General features: G+C 41.0%; 1 protein-coding gene across 1 annotated transcript in view; it reads right to left on the reverse strand.

Moving 5' to 3' along the window:
* Positions 1-1,027: 1,027 nt before the first annotated feature.
* The window catches only part of Acadsb (acyl-CoA dehydrogenase short/branched chain), a 38,294-nt gene continuing 20,747 nt past the window's right edge, over positions 1,028-18,574 (reverse strand). The window contains exons 3-11 of the mRNA XM_008827255.3: positions 17,976-18,076; positions 15,242-15,448; positions 14,132-14,302; positions 12,350-12,475; positions 10,650-10,742; positions 7,284-7,373; positions 4,542-4,679; positions 2,147-2,246; positions 1,028-1,481 (exon numbers count right to left, since the gene is read on the reverse strand). Of these exons, the coding sequence (XP_008825477.1) occupies positions 1,411-1,481; positions 2,147-2,246; positions 4,542-4,679; positions 7,284-7,373; positions 10,650-10,742; positions 12,350-12,475; positions 14,132-14,302; positions 15,242-15,448; positions 17,976-18,076 (1,097 nt within the window). The 3' untranslated portion in view covers positions 1,028-1,410. The remainder of the gene's footprint in view (positions 1,482-2,146; positions 2,247-4,541; positions 4,680-7,283; positions 7,374-10,649; positions 10,743-12,349; positions 12,476-14,131; positions 14,303-15,241; positions 15,449-17,975; positions 18,077-18,574) is intronic.

The following is an 18,574-nucleotide window of genomic DNA, read 5'->3' on the forward strand; positions in this document are numbered from 1 at the left end:
TAACACTGAAGAATAGCTTCACCAGCTAGGGATTTATTGGGTTTTTCCTATTTATCATTTACACTGTAAAACATACATTTTTTAATCTTCACAAATATAAAATTATTTACTATATTATGTACATTACTACACATTTATCTGAATATGCCTTTCAAGTCGCTCCTGTTCCTTATGAGATTTTGATATACTTCCTTATGGCAGTAAGATAGTTTTCACTTGAGAATCACTGAATCAAAATCTAATTTCTCAATTAATTACTATTTAGGATAAAGCCTAATAACCAAGTGTGAGGACAAAATATCCAATTAAAACACAGAAATAAATTGTACTGCTGAAGAACTGAAGAACCGTGTATGGGCAAATGAATATTGCAATATTGAATATTTTCTGATTAGTTCAAAGTATTTAAACCTTAGAGTTGACAGGCTTTTTAATGGCATGCTGAAACCACCGGGAAATGTGTCTTTCACACAGGTTAATTATAGTAGCACAATATATTGCCCTTTTTTTTTTTTTTTTTTTTTTTTTGAGACAGGGTCTCTCTGGAGCCCCAGGTGACCTGGAACTTGCTCTGTAGACCAGCCTGGCCTCAAACTCACAAGGAGCCACTTCTGCCTCCTGAGTGCTGGGATTAAAGGCATGTGCCACCATGCCCGGCTACAATATATTTCATTATTTATTACTTTATGTGTATGCCTGTATTGCCTGCATGTAGGTAAGTGCACCTGTACCATGCAATGCCTGCAGAGGACAGAAGAGGCTGTTGGATCCCCTGGAACTGGAATTACAGACAGTTGTTAGGTGCCATGTGAGTGCTGGGATTCGAACTCAGGTCCTCTGCAAGAACAACCAGTGCTCTTAACTGCTGAGCCATCTCTCCAGCCCCTACAATACATTTCTTTATTTGGTAGAAGCAACGTTTGGGGTTTTCGTTGTTGTTGATGTTATTGTATGACCTACATATTATTCCTATTTTGTACCACTTCTTTGATACTTAGAACTAGAAGTTTTAGATTTTTCCAAATGAAAGGTATTAGTTTCTACCTTGTTTAGTACCTTACAGTGAATCTGTAAAGTACTGAGTGAAAGCTGTCTCCTCCTGTAACAAAGGTATCTCTGACTTGGACCACGACACAAAGATTTAGTAGGAATAGAAAATGACTGTCAGTAATGGTTCAAATGTTTTCCATCTTCCCATTGTGGCTACAGTGAAACTTCTGGATACTCTGCAACTGGGATGAGAAATACAAATGTGTACAGTTCAAAAGCAGCTTTAGAGTAGACTAGAAAGAGAAAAGAGCGAGGGCTGAGCCCGAGGACCAAGGGGCTGCAAGGGAACACTGCAGTGCTCAAGGCTCACTCTCAACAAGGCACAAGAATTGAAACTGGCATGCTGTGTGGCCTCCAACATCAGTATTCTGATTTGATGTGCTTAGCAATGGTGTTTAGCTGGATGTTGGACGTTCCTTCATATATTGTACCTTAAACAAAAGAAGCAAAAAGAACAATTAGGAGCAGATCCATAGTTAAGAGTCAAATAAGTTCTATAAACACCACCTGTGCATTTGCTATAAAACTACTAGCAGTAATGGAATTCAATGTCTCGGGAAATGGAACTACAGAACAAAATAATTCTAAGAGATAACAACTTCCCATCTGACTTGTAGATGACTAGAATCTTTGAATAGTTGAGGATTTGGCCCCTAAAGCATCAGTGCATAAGCTGGGGCAGCTGTCAGAACTGCTGTGTTTGCTCCCGTGTTGCTGGTGGAGTGCTGGACTACTCAGGCATGACCAGGTGGTTGGTTTCTGAAATTAGAACCATACTTCAAAGAACAGCACTAAACTACACCAATTGTAAATACTAACAATTGTAGTAACAGAAAAATTAAGAGTGAATGTTGTTGCTATTTTCCTGCAAAGGCCTACTGGGGCATTTTAAGAGGCAAGTTGATGTTTTCAGAAATATGAATTCATTTCCTCGGTAGGAAGAGGCAGAAGAAATCCAGCCACAAGGAAAGTCAATAAACGTACTGCAGAGATTAAAGCTGCATTTACCTAGGCACCAATAATATAAAATTGACAAATACAACAGCCCAAATCTCCACAGAGGCAAACAAAAAACAAAACATAAAAAGCGACCTACCAATCTTTGCATCCCGGAAGAATTTCTCCACAGGGTAATCCTTGGTGTAGCCGACTCCGCCCAGCCACTCAATGCACTTACTTGTTGTGAGCCCTGCGACCTACCAGAAGCAAGTGGCAAGTTACGGACTTGTGCATGATAAACCTGTGTGAAGCTCTTAGGAACACAGATTCACTGCTGTGAGCAAGTGGAAGGACCAAAGTTATTTTGTAAGCCAGCACCACCCAGTCCCGTTCTCCACACCACTACCCTAAAACACACTATCAATTCACAGCATTCCTTTTTTTAAAAAAGAAAAGAAAAGGAGACTGTTGTTTTCACTCTCATGCCTGCAACAGGCATCATTTATTGGCAAATACCTGCTCAGGGCAGGGAACGGGAAGACACTGCCCCTTCAGACCTGGTGGTCACTTAGAGACAGATTAAGCCAATAAGCACAGAAATGTGTAAACTGCACAGAGAAGACGAGCTTGTTAGAAAACTTCTGTGACTGAGATGGTAGGCTGTCTGAGGAAACAGGCTGAGTCTAAGGCTCTAACGAGGGGCATTTCAAGTTGAGGAACAACATGTACAAGGGCTCCCAGGAGAGCAGGGGCCCATTGGCCTCAGGACCCAAGACACAGCGATAAACTGGGGTCATGATGAATGGGGAGAAGACAATTGAGGGGCAGGCTGGCCCTGGAGGAAGGCAAGAAGTTCAACTACTGTAATGGCCTCTCAAGGATGTGCAGAGCAAATCCCCAGAAACTGAATGTGCTAGTTTATATAGCAACAGGGGCTTTGCTGCTGTGACTCAGGCAACATCCTTGAATTAGAAGATTGTCTTGGATTACTGGGGTGAGCCCATGTAATCCCAATGGTGCTTAAAAAGAACAGAGGGATGTTGGGGGAGTTAAGTCACTGAAGGCAACGTGACCACAGCAACAAGAGGCAGTCAGAGAGACATGTGAACATGCTACATTGTTGGTCATGAAGATGGATGAAAGGGCTGTAAGTCAAAGCATATGAGCAGTCCCTGGGAGCTGGAAGATTCGTCCCTAGAGCCTCCAGAAAGGCTGTCCTGTTAACATCATCATTTGTTCCCTAAAGGACCCATTTCACAGTTCTGATATTTCACAGTGGGAGCTACTAAAATCGCACCGTTTCACGGTACTACATCCTGGGAAACCTGCTTTCTATAATTGACAGAAACTAATATGGATATTGCTCCATTTATTATGAGCAGCCACTGAAAAGTTCAACATGACCTCACAGACACCAAAAAGACAGCAAGATCGGACTAAAGACAGCAACAGGGGTCATGAGGGCAGCTGAATAACCAGGAATTTGGTTAAGAAATGATACAGCCAGGACAGACAGGTGGCAGAGAGAGACAGACTGCAGCACATACATCCAAGAGCTCTGTTAAGGGTATGGGTTTGATGTGGGAGACAAAGGAAGGGAGGTGTCAAGGTGACTCCCAGGTTTCTGACTGCTGCACTGTGTACAAAGGTCAAGCAGATGTTGGTATATTAATTAAAACTTACAAGAGAGGTTGGGATGAGACACTATTTTTAGAGGCTGGAGAGGTTAAACGTGTGTTGGTGGTGTACGCAACCTGTAGCTCATGGGCTGCATGCGTCCCAGGACAGCGATGCGTGCAGCTCAGTACATTTGTAAACAACAATGTTAAAAGGCAGAACATGCCTAAAGCCAAGTACCAGACATCCTGGCACCGCTGGGTAAGCCTCCAGCCAACATTCCATGCGCAAAGTAGAGAGCACATGTGCATGAGCATGAAGTGCTGAGCTGCAGGTAATCTCTTCTTGGTATTTAATCTCACCTGCTCTCGTGATATACACATCTTTACAGTGTTCCCTTTACCCCAACTTGAAACTATGGGCTTGAGAGGCCATCACTCTGAGGAGGCTGCCATGGACTTGGGTGGGGCAGGCTTCAACCTCAACTGACCATTAAGGAAAACACTGAGACACCACAGAAATAAGACTGTACCTTTTCACTTGTCTATTGTAAGAAATGGAAAGTATGGATGTGAGCGCAATCTGGCTGCGACATCTCTCACCCCATTGACCGCCAGGGTTGATTGGGCTGATCTGGCTGGCTAGGAGGGTGTCCCCTTCCTCCCTCAAAGCTCCATGTGCGTCCCTCCCAAAGCTACACTGTTGGTCGAAGAGGATGACCTTTCCCGACAGAGGAGGACTGGTCTTCCGTCAAGGGTATACGAGTAGCTGCACTCCCCTGCTCGAACCTCCAAACAAGCTCTCAAGGAGTGGAGAGTCCACATTCTCTAACTTGAAAAATAACCTAAGCTCAATCAATATTCCTGGGCGAAAAGATTAATAAGCCCATGTATGGAAAAAAATGGCTGAATAACCCTCCCCCCCTTTTTTACTACCTCTGATGCATAGTATTTCGCCATGGATGCTTCTTTTATAAATGGCCTTCCGGCTTCCAAGAGTCTAGCAGCGTTGTACGTTAGTAATCTTGCAGCTTCCAGCTGGGTGGCTACATGCGCCACTTGGTGTTGGAGCCCCTGTAACATTCAGACCATTGTTAGAGAATGGCAGTTTCCAAAACACAACTACCTTTAAGACCAACTATACAGACTCAACATATACCCCAAAGAAATCCACAGCCATTTCTTTAAAATCTTTTCAAATATGCAACCTAAAATGAGAAAATACACTATAGGTATTGCTGAATCTTCTTCCAAAAATTTCAAAGCTCATAGTAATCCTTCACAGTTTGTTAAGATTTTGTTTTATTTGTTTTTTGAGACAGTGTTTCCCTGTAGTCCTGGCTGGCCTGGAACTTTCTATGTACACCAGGCTGGTCTTGATCTCACAGAGTTCTACCTGCCTCTGCTTCCTGAGTGCTGAGATTAAAGGCATGTGCCACCACGCTCAGCACTTGTTAAGATTTTAAATAATGTCGTCATAAAGCTGGGTTTTAAAACTTCACTCTCCATTTAGTAATTACTTTCAACCCTGTTTATGATAAAAATTTAGCTTAAACTAAACCCCAATAAAACAAAACTTTGAAATATTCTTTGTTAAGATTCTGATTTTTATGACCTCTACACTTTAAAAGGTGTCTGTAAAGTAGATGGAGCATCAAGTTTCTTCCTTCCACTAACTTTATCAATGTGAGTCTAATGCAATATTCAAGAAGAGAGGCAGTTGTTCTTTTTTAAAAAAGGCTTTATGTGTATATGAGTGTTTACCTGAATGTAGGTATGTGCACCATGTGCATGCAGTGACCATGGAGGCCAAAAAAGGGCACTAGATTCCCTGGAACTGGAGTTAGAGGCAGTTGTAAGCCGCCATGTGGGTCCTGGGAGCTAAACCCCAGTGCACATCCCACTCTTAGCCACTGAGCTCTTAGCCACTGAGCTCTCTCTCTAGCCGTGTTTATTTTTAATTTAATTCTGCTTGTGTATGTGTGTAATATTTGATATACATACAATTTTGACATAGAAAAACTATTATAAATATTTATATACGTACGTTATGAAGTAGCCTGACAATCAATACTCACAACCCTAGACAAAGAGAAAACCTCTGCCCCTTATGTCTTCTCACTTATGCAATTTCTTTTTGTGTTACTGGGGATTGAACTCAGAGCCTTGGGTATGCTAGGAGGTCTTCCTGCCTCAGCCTCTAGCTGGGATCAAAGGCACGCACTACCATGCTTGGCAGTAATTCTTATGCCGTCCTTTTTGTGTCCTGTGAAATCTTTTCTTGACTGAGGTCATCAAGATATTTTCCTGCTTTCCTCTACAACTTAGTTGTTTTTTATATGATCTCTTTGGTATATCTGAGTACTATCTGCGGTGGGAAGTAAAGATAGCTTCATTTTTCCAGATGGAGAGAGTACTCTTACTCTGTGGCCTGAGGCCACTTCTAATATGTCAATCTGCACACATGCAGGGGTCTATTTCTGGCTTTTCTACTTTTATTATTGACCAATTCACATATTTTATGCTAATATCACTAGTCCAGAGATTATGTTTTTTCTAAATGTGGAATTCAGAGATACTGATTGTTTTTTCAAAATACCTTCAGTTCCACTAAACTGCAGTCACCATTGTGTTGTCTGGGAGCTTGTCATCCAGAGGTTAGAAAGATGCCCATGAACACATGCCAAGTGAAAATAGTTTACTTTGGTGGGATGCAGCAGTCAGGTAAAACCCTACTGACTTTCATCAGAGCTTTAAATAGTTAATAATCATGTTTCTTTACAAGATCAAATTTCTGTTTTAAAAAAAATTATACAATGCAAGGATCTCCAAAATGTCACCATCAGTATGCTCGGTGGTTACAGAAACACGGCCTCCTGAGTTACAGGGGAAAAGCCCCGAAAGCCACTGAAATCTGAGCAGAAGCTGGTTCTGAGGCAGTAGCGTGCTAGCACACTGAAATGAAAGGTAAATGAGAAGACAGAAGTTACACAACTTTGGGAACCCCCTTCTGTGTGCCTCAGTTTCCCAAGTGCAGGATGGGGATGACAGCACGGGCTGTGGTCAGCACAGGTGATGCTGACACTTTCAGATTCCTAATCTGAAAAGCTGAAACTCAAATGCTGCAGAGTCTGAAACGTTCTGAGCACCGGGATGATGCCGCAAACAGCAAGTCCCACCTGTGAAAACTTGTTTCTTACATAAAGTTATTAAAAGCACTGTATAAATTCCTTCATACTACGTATAAGGAGTATACGAAATACAAATGAATTGTATGTTTACTTAGGTCCCGTCCCCAAGATATCTTACTATGTCTATGACAATAGCTCCAAACTCTAAAATATCTGAAGCCTGAAACACTTCTAGTCCCAAGCATTTCAGACAGCCATACTACATCTGTACAGGAAGAGCTGGGATACGAATCCAGGTCTGTTCTAGGCCCCAGGCCCCGGACTCCTGAGGTGTAGAGAGCTCTCTAGTGCTCACCAAGACACCCTGAATCTGCAAGAGGTAGCCTTGAGAACTATGGTTCTGCCCTTGGAAGGGATTAAGATGGTCACGAGCATATGGTGAGAGAGCGCCTCCTCCCAGTAAGTGCCCTTGGCAGGTCGCTTCCACTGGGTGTTAACATCAGGAAGAAGGAGAGGACAAGGCAGTAGAAACAGCTTAATTTTATACCTGGAAATCAAATATTCTTTTTCCAAATTGTATCCTTTCTTTAAGGTATGGAATAGTGTAGTCAAAACATCCTTGGGCCAGCCCTAGCATCTGTTCAAAAAAGAGAGAGAGAGAGACCAAAAAATCAAAGTTGTCTTATTTTGTCAAAAGTTTATGCTTTTATTTAGTCAAGCTATAAATTCCTTTCATAAGGAGATTGAATAGTTGGGGCAGGGATGAATGGGAGCTACAGAGCTATGGAGATAGTGAGGTGTACCGGGTAGTAATTACACAGCTTGACGTACTGCATTTGTAGAAGCGAACTTCCAGTGATTGGGAACAATGTGGACAGATTACGTGTGAATATGAGTATTCTAAATTTTAGCACAGAGGTAAGCCAGGCTACTGCTTAGGAATCTTCTTCAGGCCTAAAGTGAGTCACAGAAGTTTGGCCCAGAACTGGCCTCAAGACTGTAGACTGTTTTCCCTGTTCCCAAAGCCAAAGGAAAGTGACTTATTTTTCCCTATTTATTTATTTATTTATTATTTATTTATTTATTATTTTTGTTCTGCTTTGCTTTTTGCAGCACTGAGGAGAGAAACCAGGGTCTCAGCCACACTAGGTAAGCACTCTATCAGAGCTACACTCCCAGCCTTGGCAGGTCACTTCTTAACCTGCAATTTTCCTGCCCTTTTTATATATAATTAATCAGAGCTTCAATGGAAGGGGCATTTGAATCCAACAGAGCAGTGTTTCTCAACACTGGTTGCACATCAGAATCACTGGGGGAACTTGGTAAGAGCAATAGGGGTTGCCCACTGTAACATCAAGGTGTAATGACGAAATCCAAATCATGGGAGCGAAGCGGGATAAGCGAGTGTGGCTTAAACATCAGCATTTTTAAACCTCCTTGGGTGACTCAATGCTCAGCTAGGGTTGAGATAATCAAGAGAGAGAATTTGGTAAAAACATTAACTCACACTCCTGAAGAACAAGTCAAGTAGGGATGTGGTAACAATTTTAGTTGAACTGTCTCATTGCTAACCAATTTCCATATTTATTGAATGATCCAAGCTTAGAAATGTTTCTAAACTTCAACATTAGGTAGCCAGTAAATCACTATCTAATTATGTCAAACTATGTAGGGTTTAGAAAAAGAAAAAAAATCAATAGTTAAAGCTTTGGGGGGAAATGCCCACAAACATCAATATTTCATTAGTGTTCATTCACATTTTCTTTTAGCCTTTATTTAGCATTCTCTGGTGAACAGAAGATTATGTTAAAAAATAAAGGGACGAAACTCCCACAAACCCCAAACTAAAACAAGGCAGCAAGTTTACTGCATCTGTGGCTATAAATGATGTCATTTTCAGCATATGAATAATAGCCTATATTGGAATGAAGATTGATTTTCTTTTTGAGACAGGGTCTCACTATGTAGCCCCAGCTGGCCTAGAACTCACTATGTAGACCAGGCTGCTCTTGAACTCACAGAAATCCACCTGCCTCTACCTCCAGAGTGTTGGGATTAAAGGTGTGTGCCATGTCCAGCTTGATTTGTTTTTTTAAAGACAGGTTTTGCTATGCTTTCAGGCTGGCCTCAAACTTGCTATATGTGACCCAAGCTGCCCTCAAACTGAATCCTTCTGCCCCAAGCCTCCTGAGTGCAGGGATCACAGGCATATGCCAATACCTCTAGTTTAAACACTGAAATATCAGCTGCGAATCAAAATGGGTTTTTCTATCTCAGTAAAATGTTTTCACTTTAAATAGCAAAGAACTAAATTCTCTCCAACTGCAGGGTTTTGAGGAGCAATGACTCCCGTTCATGTTATTGGTGCCTTTTCCTCTAAAAGGCATCCAATGAGACACAGTAAGTACCTGCCCTTAACTTTTCATTAGGTTATAAGATAACTTGGAGCAGTTAGAGTAGAACCCATACCATGGATTTTACAGCCAGAACATCTATGTCATTCATATATCTAGGAACAGTAAGCCCTAGATTGGATCCAGCACTGTTGCTTTAATGTCACATCTGATGATGTTAAATGACAGGAAAACTTTAGAAAGGACAGCTAAGCCAATATTCTTTGGTAATAAAATATTGTCTAGCTTTTCCAGAAATCTAATGTTGATCCAAGAATAGTTTGTTAACCTGGGGGAATGGCTCGGTGGTAGATCAGGTGCTTAGCATGTTTGGGGCCCTGGGTTCAAATCCTAGCAACCTTGAAGCCAATAGACTTGTTAATGGGGTAACAGCAGCAGAAAAAAAATCTGGTATATCCAATATTCAACTATTTCAACAGCTAATAAATAGTAATTTACATAAAAATCTAAAAGCTTAAGTTATTAAGTCTCAGATGCTGATTAAAAACAAATATATCCTTGACTATTAATGGGCCAAAGAAGGGCTCAGGGGGCCTCCAACTCCCAGTGCTAAACTGTCTAATACTGATAGATTCAGGAGGTGGGAGAGTCACTGTCTTCAGTTGTGTGTCCACTGGTGACCCTATCAGGTTCCAATGGACAGTCCATGTCACACTGATGGCTCTGGCTAAGTGAAATGAGTTACCAGAGAAAAACAAAAGTCACGAATGTGGGAAAGGGGCAGGTAGGGATGAAGAGGGTTGGGATAGAGATAAGAGAGGGTGTAGGGGACAGAGTATTCAGAAACATCATATATGTATCTCTGTGGGGGGAGAGGGAAGGGGAAGGGAGGCAGAGAGGGAGGGAGAGAGGGAGGGAGGGAGAGAGGAACTGCTGAAGAACAAAATCAATAAAAAATACATCCTTCAAAAGTGACAATCTGTTATGGAACCAAAGACCTTACTCATTTTGTTAATCTTGAAAATAAATGGTCTCATTTAATACAAAGATGCATTATAAAAGCATTATAAAGGGCAAATCTGATAAAATATTGAGTAGCTTTAATTTTACCGAGCTATTGACTTGTAGCTAATTTTTTTTCACATGCCATCAAAAATATTTGCTCAACTTCCACATGCAAAACATTGAGCAGTAAATCCTTCATTATCCTAGGGACCTTACATAGCAGAATGACTATTCCTAGTTTAACACATTTCTAAAAGAATGGATTTCAGGTTTTGAAAAGTTGACTGAAAAAAAATGTCATATATAATACATATTTTGTAAGTTATTGGTCTATGAAATACTTTAGTGTTCTCAAAGCAGAAAACCAGTTATTATTTAGCCATTGTTTGGTTCTCTGGATTTACATAACCTACCAAAGAAAAACTGAAAGAAATAATCTAAGCCCAGTCTTCTCCTCGTGCGTGGGCAGAGTGCCACCTTGTGTCCACAGCCTCCAGATACTGTTCTTACTGAATTTCTTCCTTCTCATAGTTTAATGGCTGTATCTGACTTACCTGTGCTGCAATTCCTATTCTACCCTCGTTAAGACTTCCTATGGCGTACTTATAACCGTGTCCAACTTGTCCCAAGATATTGGTTTCTGGAACCTGCAAATACAAATGCATGCTTACTTCTAAATTTAATTTTACATAATTCATTTTGACTACAAACATATAACATGGAGAAATGCATACATATCTGAATATATGTATAGTCCCAATTTGTGTGATACTGCTCTATCACAGTACTGATTAAACTCTAATGAGATTGTCTGCTGACATCTGTGTGTCTCCTCAGACTCCCCAAGTCCACCCTGCTCACTGCTGTACCTCCAGAGACTAGCACAGTCTGTTTAATGAATGAATTTAGAAAAAAGGAATCTCATAAAATTTGTCAATAACATAAATGAATAACAATTTCCCTCTAACTCTTTTTTTTTTTTTTTAGTGAATCAGTGAGTTTATCGGGGTTATTTACAGGAGCATGAGTTAAGGTTACTTAAAGGTACGTGGGTGACTCAAAGCAGCTGCATCACCAAAAAGCTCACCCAAGCGTGAATGACTACTTATAAAAGCCGCATCTCTGGAGCTTACCGTACGATAGGTGGGCCGGTCAGACAGTCTTATCTCCACAGTAATTGTTGCTGCTTATATAGCCTTGCGGAGGGGCTCTTATTTGTATGTTAATAGTGTTGAGATAATTTATTAGAACTTATAAAAACATGAAATATTTTCAAAAGCAAGAATAACAAACTTTTCTTCTGATGTGACAATTCATCCTTGGAAAAGTTTTCTGAGAGTTAGTTGTGTGTGTGTGTGTGTGTGTGTGCACCCAGAAGAGAGAAGGAAAAAAGTTCTCTGAAGGTTATGAGTAGTTTGCGGATATGAATGTGTATGCATGTATGTGTGTATGTCCCAGAAGAGAGGAAGAAGAAAAAGTCTGGAGTTTGTGTGTGTGTGTGTGTGTGTGTGTGTGTGCACATGTGCCCAGAAGAGAGGAGGAAGGATGGATGAGCAAACTGACTACAGTGTTTCTTTATAATATAAAGAAATTAAGACGCAGAAGAGTAAAGAACACTGAGCTGTACAATACTGTGCATTGGGAGCAGGGCAGACTGGAGAAAGGTAAGAGAGAGGAGGGAGGAGGAAGGAGGAAGGAGGAGAGCTGGGAGGAAGGAGTGAGGCCCAAGAGACACACAAGGCACCTCTCTACCTCCAGGAAGATCCAGGAGCAGTGGCAGACCTGTGACGACCCACATTGCCCGTGGAAGGCTCCAGAGCCTCAGCTGCGGCATTCTGGCAGTGTTTTGTGGTGTGTGGCCAGCTGCTCTCTAGTCTCATTGAGCAGCTCCGACATCTTGTGGCTGCTGGTGTACTGACAGGACTTCCTTCTCCAGAGCAGTGTTTGGTTCACAAGTACCAAACTTACAAAGTATGAACATTTCAGAAGTACGTAAATGGTAAAAACAAAATAAAACAACAGCAAAAACCCAAGGTTAATTCCTGGCATATGCTCCCAGGTCAGAGACTGGTCACCATTTCCACTCTGGGCCTCAACTTGTGACAAACACAGTTGGTAACGACTTAACCAAGGAACACTGTTCAGTTCTACACAAGACTCTTCTGTGGACATTACCACCACTGGTTGTTTTAACATTTCTCCTATATACCTATGGATTCATGTATAGGCTTTTATTAAGTATTCTAGAACCCACCTTGACATTTTCAAATGTTAACTGGCAGGTGGAAGAAGCTCGGATCCCCATTTTGTTTTCTGTTTTCCCTATATGAAGACCTTCTGTATCCCGATCTACTAAGAAGCAGGTGATTCCTCTATACCCCTAGAAAGATTTAAAATGCAATTAACACTTGGATTTTTAAAATTCCTTGTTTGTTTGGTTTCTGGGTTTTTTTTTTTTTTGAGACAGGGTCTCATTATGTAGTCTTTGCTGGCAAGGAACTCACTATGTAGATCAGGTTGGCCTTCAATGCAAAGACTCACCTGCCTCTGCCTCCCAGGTACTGAAATTAAAGGCGTGTACTACCACACCCAGCTCCTTATTTTCATAGAGTTCAAAGTAGAAAGAAAACCAAAAGACTGGAGGGATAGCTCAGTACGTAAAGTGCTTGCTATACAAACATGTGGATGTGAGTTCAATCCTCCTAACCACATAAAGTATCAGTGCTAGAGAGGCAGAAACAGGTGGATCCTTGGGGCTCACTGGCCAGCCAGTCTCCCTCATCAGCCAGGCCCATGTCACCCTGTCTCAAAACAAAGTTGGGGAGCTAGAGACATGGCTCAACAGTTAAGAGCACATACTGCTCTTGCAGAACACCCACATCAGGTGGCTCACCACCCTCTGTAACTCTGGCTCCAGGGGATATGATGCTCTCTTCTGGACTCTGAGGGCATCTGCACTCCTGTGTACATACCCCACCCCCTGCACCATATACTGTGACACTGAGGCCATCCGGTTTACATTGCAAGTTCCAGGCCAGCTGGGTCCATAGGGAGACCCTGTCAAAAACAAAAACAAACACTCTAACCCCACAAAACCAAAAACCAAAAGCCAAAGGTGGTTCCTGAGAAATGACACCTGAGGTTGACTTCTGTCTCCCTCACACGTGCACACACACACACACACACACACACACACAAACACGCACACACATACACGTATACACCAAATCACACAAACATATGGTTGTGCACACAAAAAACAAAACCAAAAGTGGTCTTTAATTATAGAAACTGAAGAACTCTGAAGTGCAATATGTATATTACGAAACCAGAACGAGTGGAGGACATGAGTTAAATCAAGATCCTCGTGACTTCTTTTACTTTTTTAGAAACCACAATGGATAATAAAATTGTTATAATAAAATATATGATCATGAGAATCTCATTCTTTAAATTTGATATTATTAAACAAATTAGTTCAATTAAATGCTATATTAGTAAAAAGACAAAGATAAAATGTACTATTTTCCATATGAACAAAATATTCTGAAGATAATATTCTTCAATATTCCTAAAGGTAAATGTACTACACAGTATTTAAATTCTTCATTATTACACAAAAAAACTGAAGCTCTATCCAACTAAAGATTAGGATATTGGCTGGGTGTGGTGGCGCATGCCTTTAATCCCAGCACTCGGGAGGCAGAGGCAGGCGGGCGGATCTCTGTGAGTTCAAGGCCAGCCTGGTCTACATAGTGAGTTCCAGGACAGCTGGGGCTACAGGGAGACCCCGTCTCAAAAAGATCAGAAAAAAAAAAGATTAGGCTATTAGGAGATAAATAATAAATAGCCCTCTATGTAATTAATGATCATGTCAACAATAGTTATTTTAGGAGATTAAGAAAAGAGCGCAAAGATGATTATTCAAGTTTCACAGAATAAAGAACTTAAGCCTAATTCCTAAAAAGGAAGTAGACAGAGGAAAAGAGAAGAGAAAAGATGGGGCCGGGTGGAGAAATGGCTTCTTTAAACTTACACTGGTGGGGTCTGCATTTGCAAAAACCAGGAAGAGTCCTGCATGCTCAGCATTGCTAATCCACATCTTTGACCCATTGATGACATAATAATTTCCATTTTTATCAGCTCTGGTCTTCAAAGCAAAGGAGTCACTCCCAGCTCCAGCTTCAGAAAGGCAGAAGCTTCCTAACTATACATGTGAGAAAAACACACATTAATTATGCTTACTCTCTGCATAACAAATTCACTGGGCAAAATGGAACATTTGTCAGCCAAATCTTTAGTTACCTTTCCAAAAAAGTTTCTATTTATCAACATAGTATTCTGATTATTATTTTCTCAAAAGTACCTTATTATTTATTTAAGACAAAATAAGGACTTAAGAGCACAGGCTGGCTGTGTGTGGCCTTTCCTGTTCCACCTCCATGAGGACTTTCTATGGCATTCTTAACAGCCACCTGTAATCCCAGCACTCAGGAAGCTGATGCAGGAGAACTGCTACAAGTTTGAGGCCAGAAAAACACATGCCTAAGTTTATTTAATTCCAGAAGAAAGTCATTGGAACAATGGTACTGGACAATGTGGAAAATGACAGTGGGATAAATATCGTCGTCGTCGTCATCGTCATCATCACCATCATCATTTTTGAGACAGGGTCTCACTGTAGACCTTGCTGGCCTAGAACTCACTATGCAGATTAGTCTGGCTTCAAACTCACAGAGATCCTCCTGCCTTGGCCTCCTGGGTGCTGGCATTAAAGACGTGGGCTACCTCATCCAGCTCTGTTATTATTTTGAGACAGGGTTTCACTATATATCCCAAGAGGGTGTGGAAGTTGCTATGTAGCCCAGGCTGGCTTCAAACTAGCAGTCCTCCTGCCTCAGCCTCTGAGTGCTAGGGTTACAAGAATGTATTGTCACACCAGGCTAAAAGCAAAATAATTGTCTGACTGTCCTAAATCTCTATATGACAAACAACAGGGGATGCGATCTCGGTAATTTATTGAACACTGCGTGGTCGAACGATGGTGCTGCATTATGATCTTGGATTATTAAAGCCAATGTTGCTTTTCTCCTGAAAATACTGTAAACTTAGACCCAATCCATTTCAACAAGTCATTTCAACTCACTTTTTCTGTAACCAGCTTGGGAAAATAGGTGGCCTTTTGCTCTTGTGTTCCATGTTTTTTAAGCAGGTTGTTAACTATTGTGTTTTGGATGTCACACAGGAGAGCCACGGATGCATCAACTTTGGCTAATTCCTCTATCACTAGGACAGAGCAGAAAAATGAAGCTCCTGTTCCACCATATTTGGCATCAACTTCAATGCCCATCAACTAAAGCAAAGAGAGAAATAGATGAAGGGAGTTATTCATACTGGGAAACTTCTTGCAAGTAGGAGTTCAAAAATAAATTGCAACCATATATTACTTAGCGCTTCCCCCAATGCTAGGCAAGCACCCTACCACCAAGTTACAGCCCCAGTCTGCCACGTGTGTTCCTAACTTTAAATTTCTGTGTGCATATTTTAATTTGATAGAGCTAGTTTACGATAATAAATAATGTATAACAGAAACAGTATTTTTTTCAGAATGATGAAATTATACGCTAGATCTTTCTCCCCACTTTAGGCCTTAGGTAACAAAGACATAAAATATCTTGAAAAATAACTGAATGGAATAAGAAAATGTAAGTATGCTCTGAAGGTCTTTCTTGTTAAGAACATAGCCCCTCTTTATACTGATTTGAATATAGTAAGTCAAAGCAAGAAAGTAAGCAGCTCCTGGGTCATGTCTACCATTGATTTGGCATAGTCTCTCTCTCTTTTATTGGGGGGGGGTCTTTTTGAGACAGGGTCTCCCTGTAGCTCCAGTTGTCCTGAAACTCACTATGTACACCAGGCTGGCCTTGAACTCACAGAGATCTGCCTGCCTCTGCCTCCTGAGTGCTGGGATTAAAGGCATGCATCATCACACCTAGCTATTCTCTCTTTTTAAAAAAATTCTTTATTATTTTTATTTTATGGGTATGAGTGTTATGCCTGCATGTAGGTAAGTGCATCTGTGTTGTGCAATGCCCGTGGAGGACAGAAGAGGCTGTTGGAACCCCTGGAACTGGCGTTATGGACAGTTGTTAGCTGCCCTGTGGGTGCTGCGATTTGAACCTGGGTCTTTTGCAAGAACAGTCACCTGAGCCATCTCTCCAGCTGCTGGCATAGTCTCTTTTAAGTAGGTTCCTCTACTTTGACTTTTTCAGTAGAGCTAATGACTGATTCTTCATGTGGGGCCACTTCTGCAGGTCCAAGACAGGGAGCAGACCACATTTGGTGTTTGTGTGGCATACGTAACAAGTCACAGGTGCTAGTAAACGGGACCAAATTTTAGCCAAGGCTTTCCGATAATCTTCAGCTGACTGTTTGGTCTCAATGTCAAAGTCTAGAACATGAAACTTCTTCGAACTACTCTATTTTAAATGTCTTTATTTCAGAAAGGGAGCATGTATACAAGCGGTTCAAGACCTACATCTGGAGGTAGATGAAGGGAGATGCTCCCTTTCTAGACTGTCCTGAAATGGCACAGGACTGCCATTAGGTTGTGGCTGCACGTCCAGGTTGGAGGCAGACTTCGCTGACATGAAGGCAGAATCAGGAGGGAGGAAAACAAAAATGCCAGAGAACTAGATGTGACTCCCTGCGGTGAACAACTGCCAGCAATACTGCCTCTCTAAAAACTTAGCAGTGCTCCTTAACAGGAAATGTGTAGCAGGTGACCAGAGCTGAGACTAAAGGAGTTGGGGAGGGTGCAGGAGCTACTCCAAGCAAGAACAGTTTATGGAGGTGGATACTGGGTGCACATAGCACCGACTATAAGAACTACCACCTCAGGAGAGCAATTTCCAAGTTGTGAGACCTCAGGACTCTTCACAGAAGCCTAGGGGTGGCTGGGGATCACCAACAATGACAGCAGAACCTGGCTGGGAAATGGCATGGAGCCTGCTTGTCTTACATCCTAGGTTTCTGTGTGACCATTTTAGTAAGCGTGTCACTGTCAACAAAAGTTGGAAAAAAATCATCAAAAAGCTGGTCACTTTAAAACAGGAAGAAAAAGATGAGATGGCTAAGTGCCAAAGGTTTTTGGTCTGTTTGTTTTGTTTTTTGAGACAGGGGTCTCACTGTGTAGCCCTGGCTAGCCTGGAACTCACTATGTTGACCAGGTTGGCCTCAAACTCAGAGATCCACCTGCCTCTGCCTCCTGAGAGCTGGAATTAAAAGTGTATACTATCACTAAAGGTTATTTTTCAACTATCACGAAAGATGAGATTTAGGACAATGGTGCTGAGTAGCAGTGACAAGTTCTAGAATGTTCTTAGTATTAAGAAAGAATCTCTTTGCACTTACAGAGAAGGGAGAATCCAGGAGTCAGCACAGTGATTTTTAAGACACTGTCCTTGGAGTTCCCACACTGATAATCCCATACCCACACCCAGAGTAATTCTATTTTAATTAATTTATATGTCATGCTTTCACTAAAGGGCTACGTGAATTTAAAAGTTGGAAATGTGATTATTGTGGAATTCGGATATCACCTCTGCTTTTAAGTTTGCCCCACATACAAGGATCCACACAGCATAGGCCGGCTCCTAATTGTGGCAACTGCTCTGTGAACTATAGGGTGCTGTGAGTAGTGTCCCAAGCCTCTACCCAACCAGATGCTAGTGGCCTTCTCCTTTAAAAACATTTCCAACTTAAATACGTTAATTCAATTAAAAATCTGTAAATATATAAAATTAAGTAAGACTACTTAACTGAAAAGAGAACACATTTTTGACTAGGAAATGAAGATGACAGAATTATGAAACATATACCCCTTGTTGAAATAATCCTTGGATTATTGATTTCTCCATTTTTGAATTTTCATCCATGGTTGAAACCAAAGGAGCAACTTGTTCTTGTGCAAATTTTTTAACTGTAGGAAAAAGAATGGCTGATATGTTTACGTGGATAAGATATGCTTAAGTTAATAATGATAATAAGTCATTGACAGACTTCAACTTTTTAACTGATAAGTTAAAATACATATGGCTGTGCTTATTCTTTTAAAACAGAATTTATAAATCTCTTCTTTAAATACAGAAAAATGTAATCCTCTAACCTTCTTTTTGATACAAAAGGGTAATGCAGAAAGTACAAAATTAAAAAAGGAAGTCTTATTCCCTTATTCTGGCTCTCCAGCTCATCTCCCCAAAGGTAAGTAATTTAAAACTATGTCCTTCTGAAAGTCATCTATATCTATCACACATCATTTACCTGCCAGTCTGCACAGTTGCCTAAAGCAATCATAAGATGCACCTCAACCTTCTCCCTACATTTTTTTTTTTTTTTTTTTTTTTTTTTTTTAAAAAAAAAAAAAAAAAAAAAAAAAAAAAGAGGACGATAAATCTTTCACTGTGATATATCAAAATAA

This window comes from Nannospalax galili, unplaced genomic scaffold, assembly GCF_000622305.1.
Source record: "Nannospalax galili isolate Female #2095 unplaced genomic scaffold, S.galili_v1.0 scaffold31, whole genome shotgun sequence".
NCBI classification, from domain to species: Eukaryota; Metazoa; Chordata; class Mammalia; order Rodentia; family Spalacidae; genus Nannospalax; species Nannospalax galili.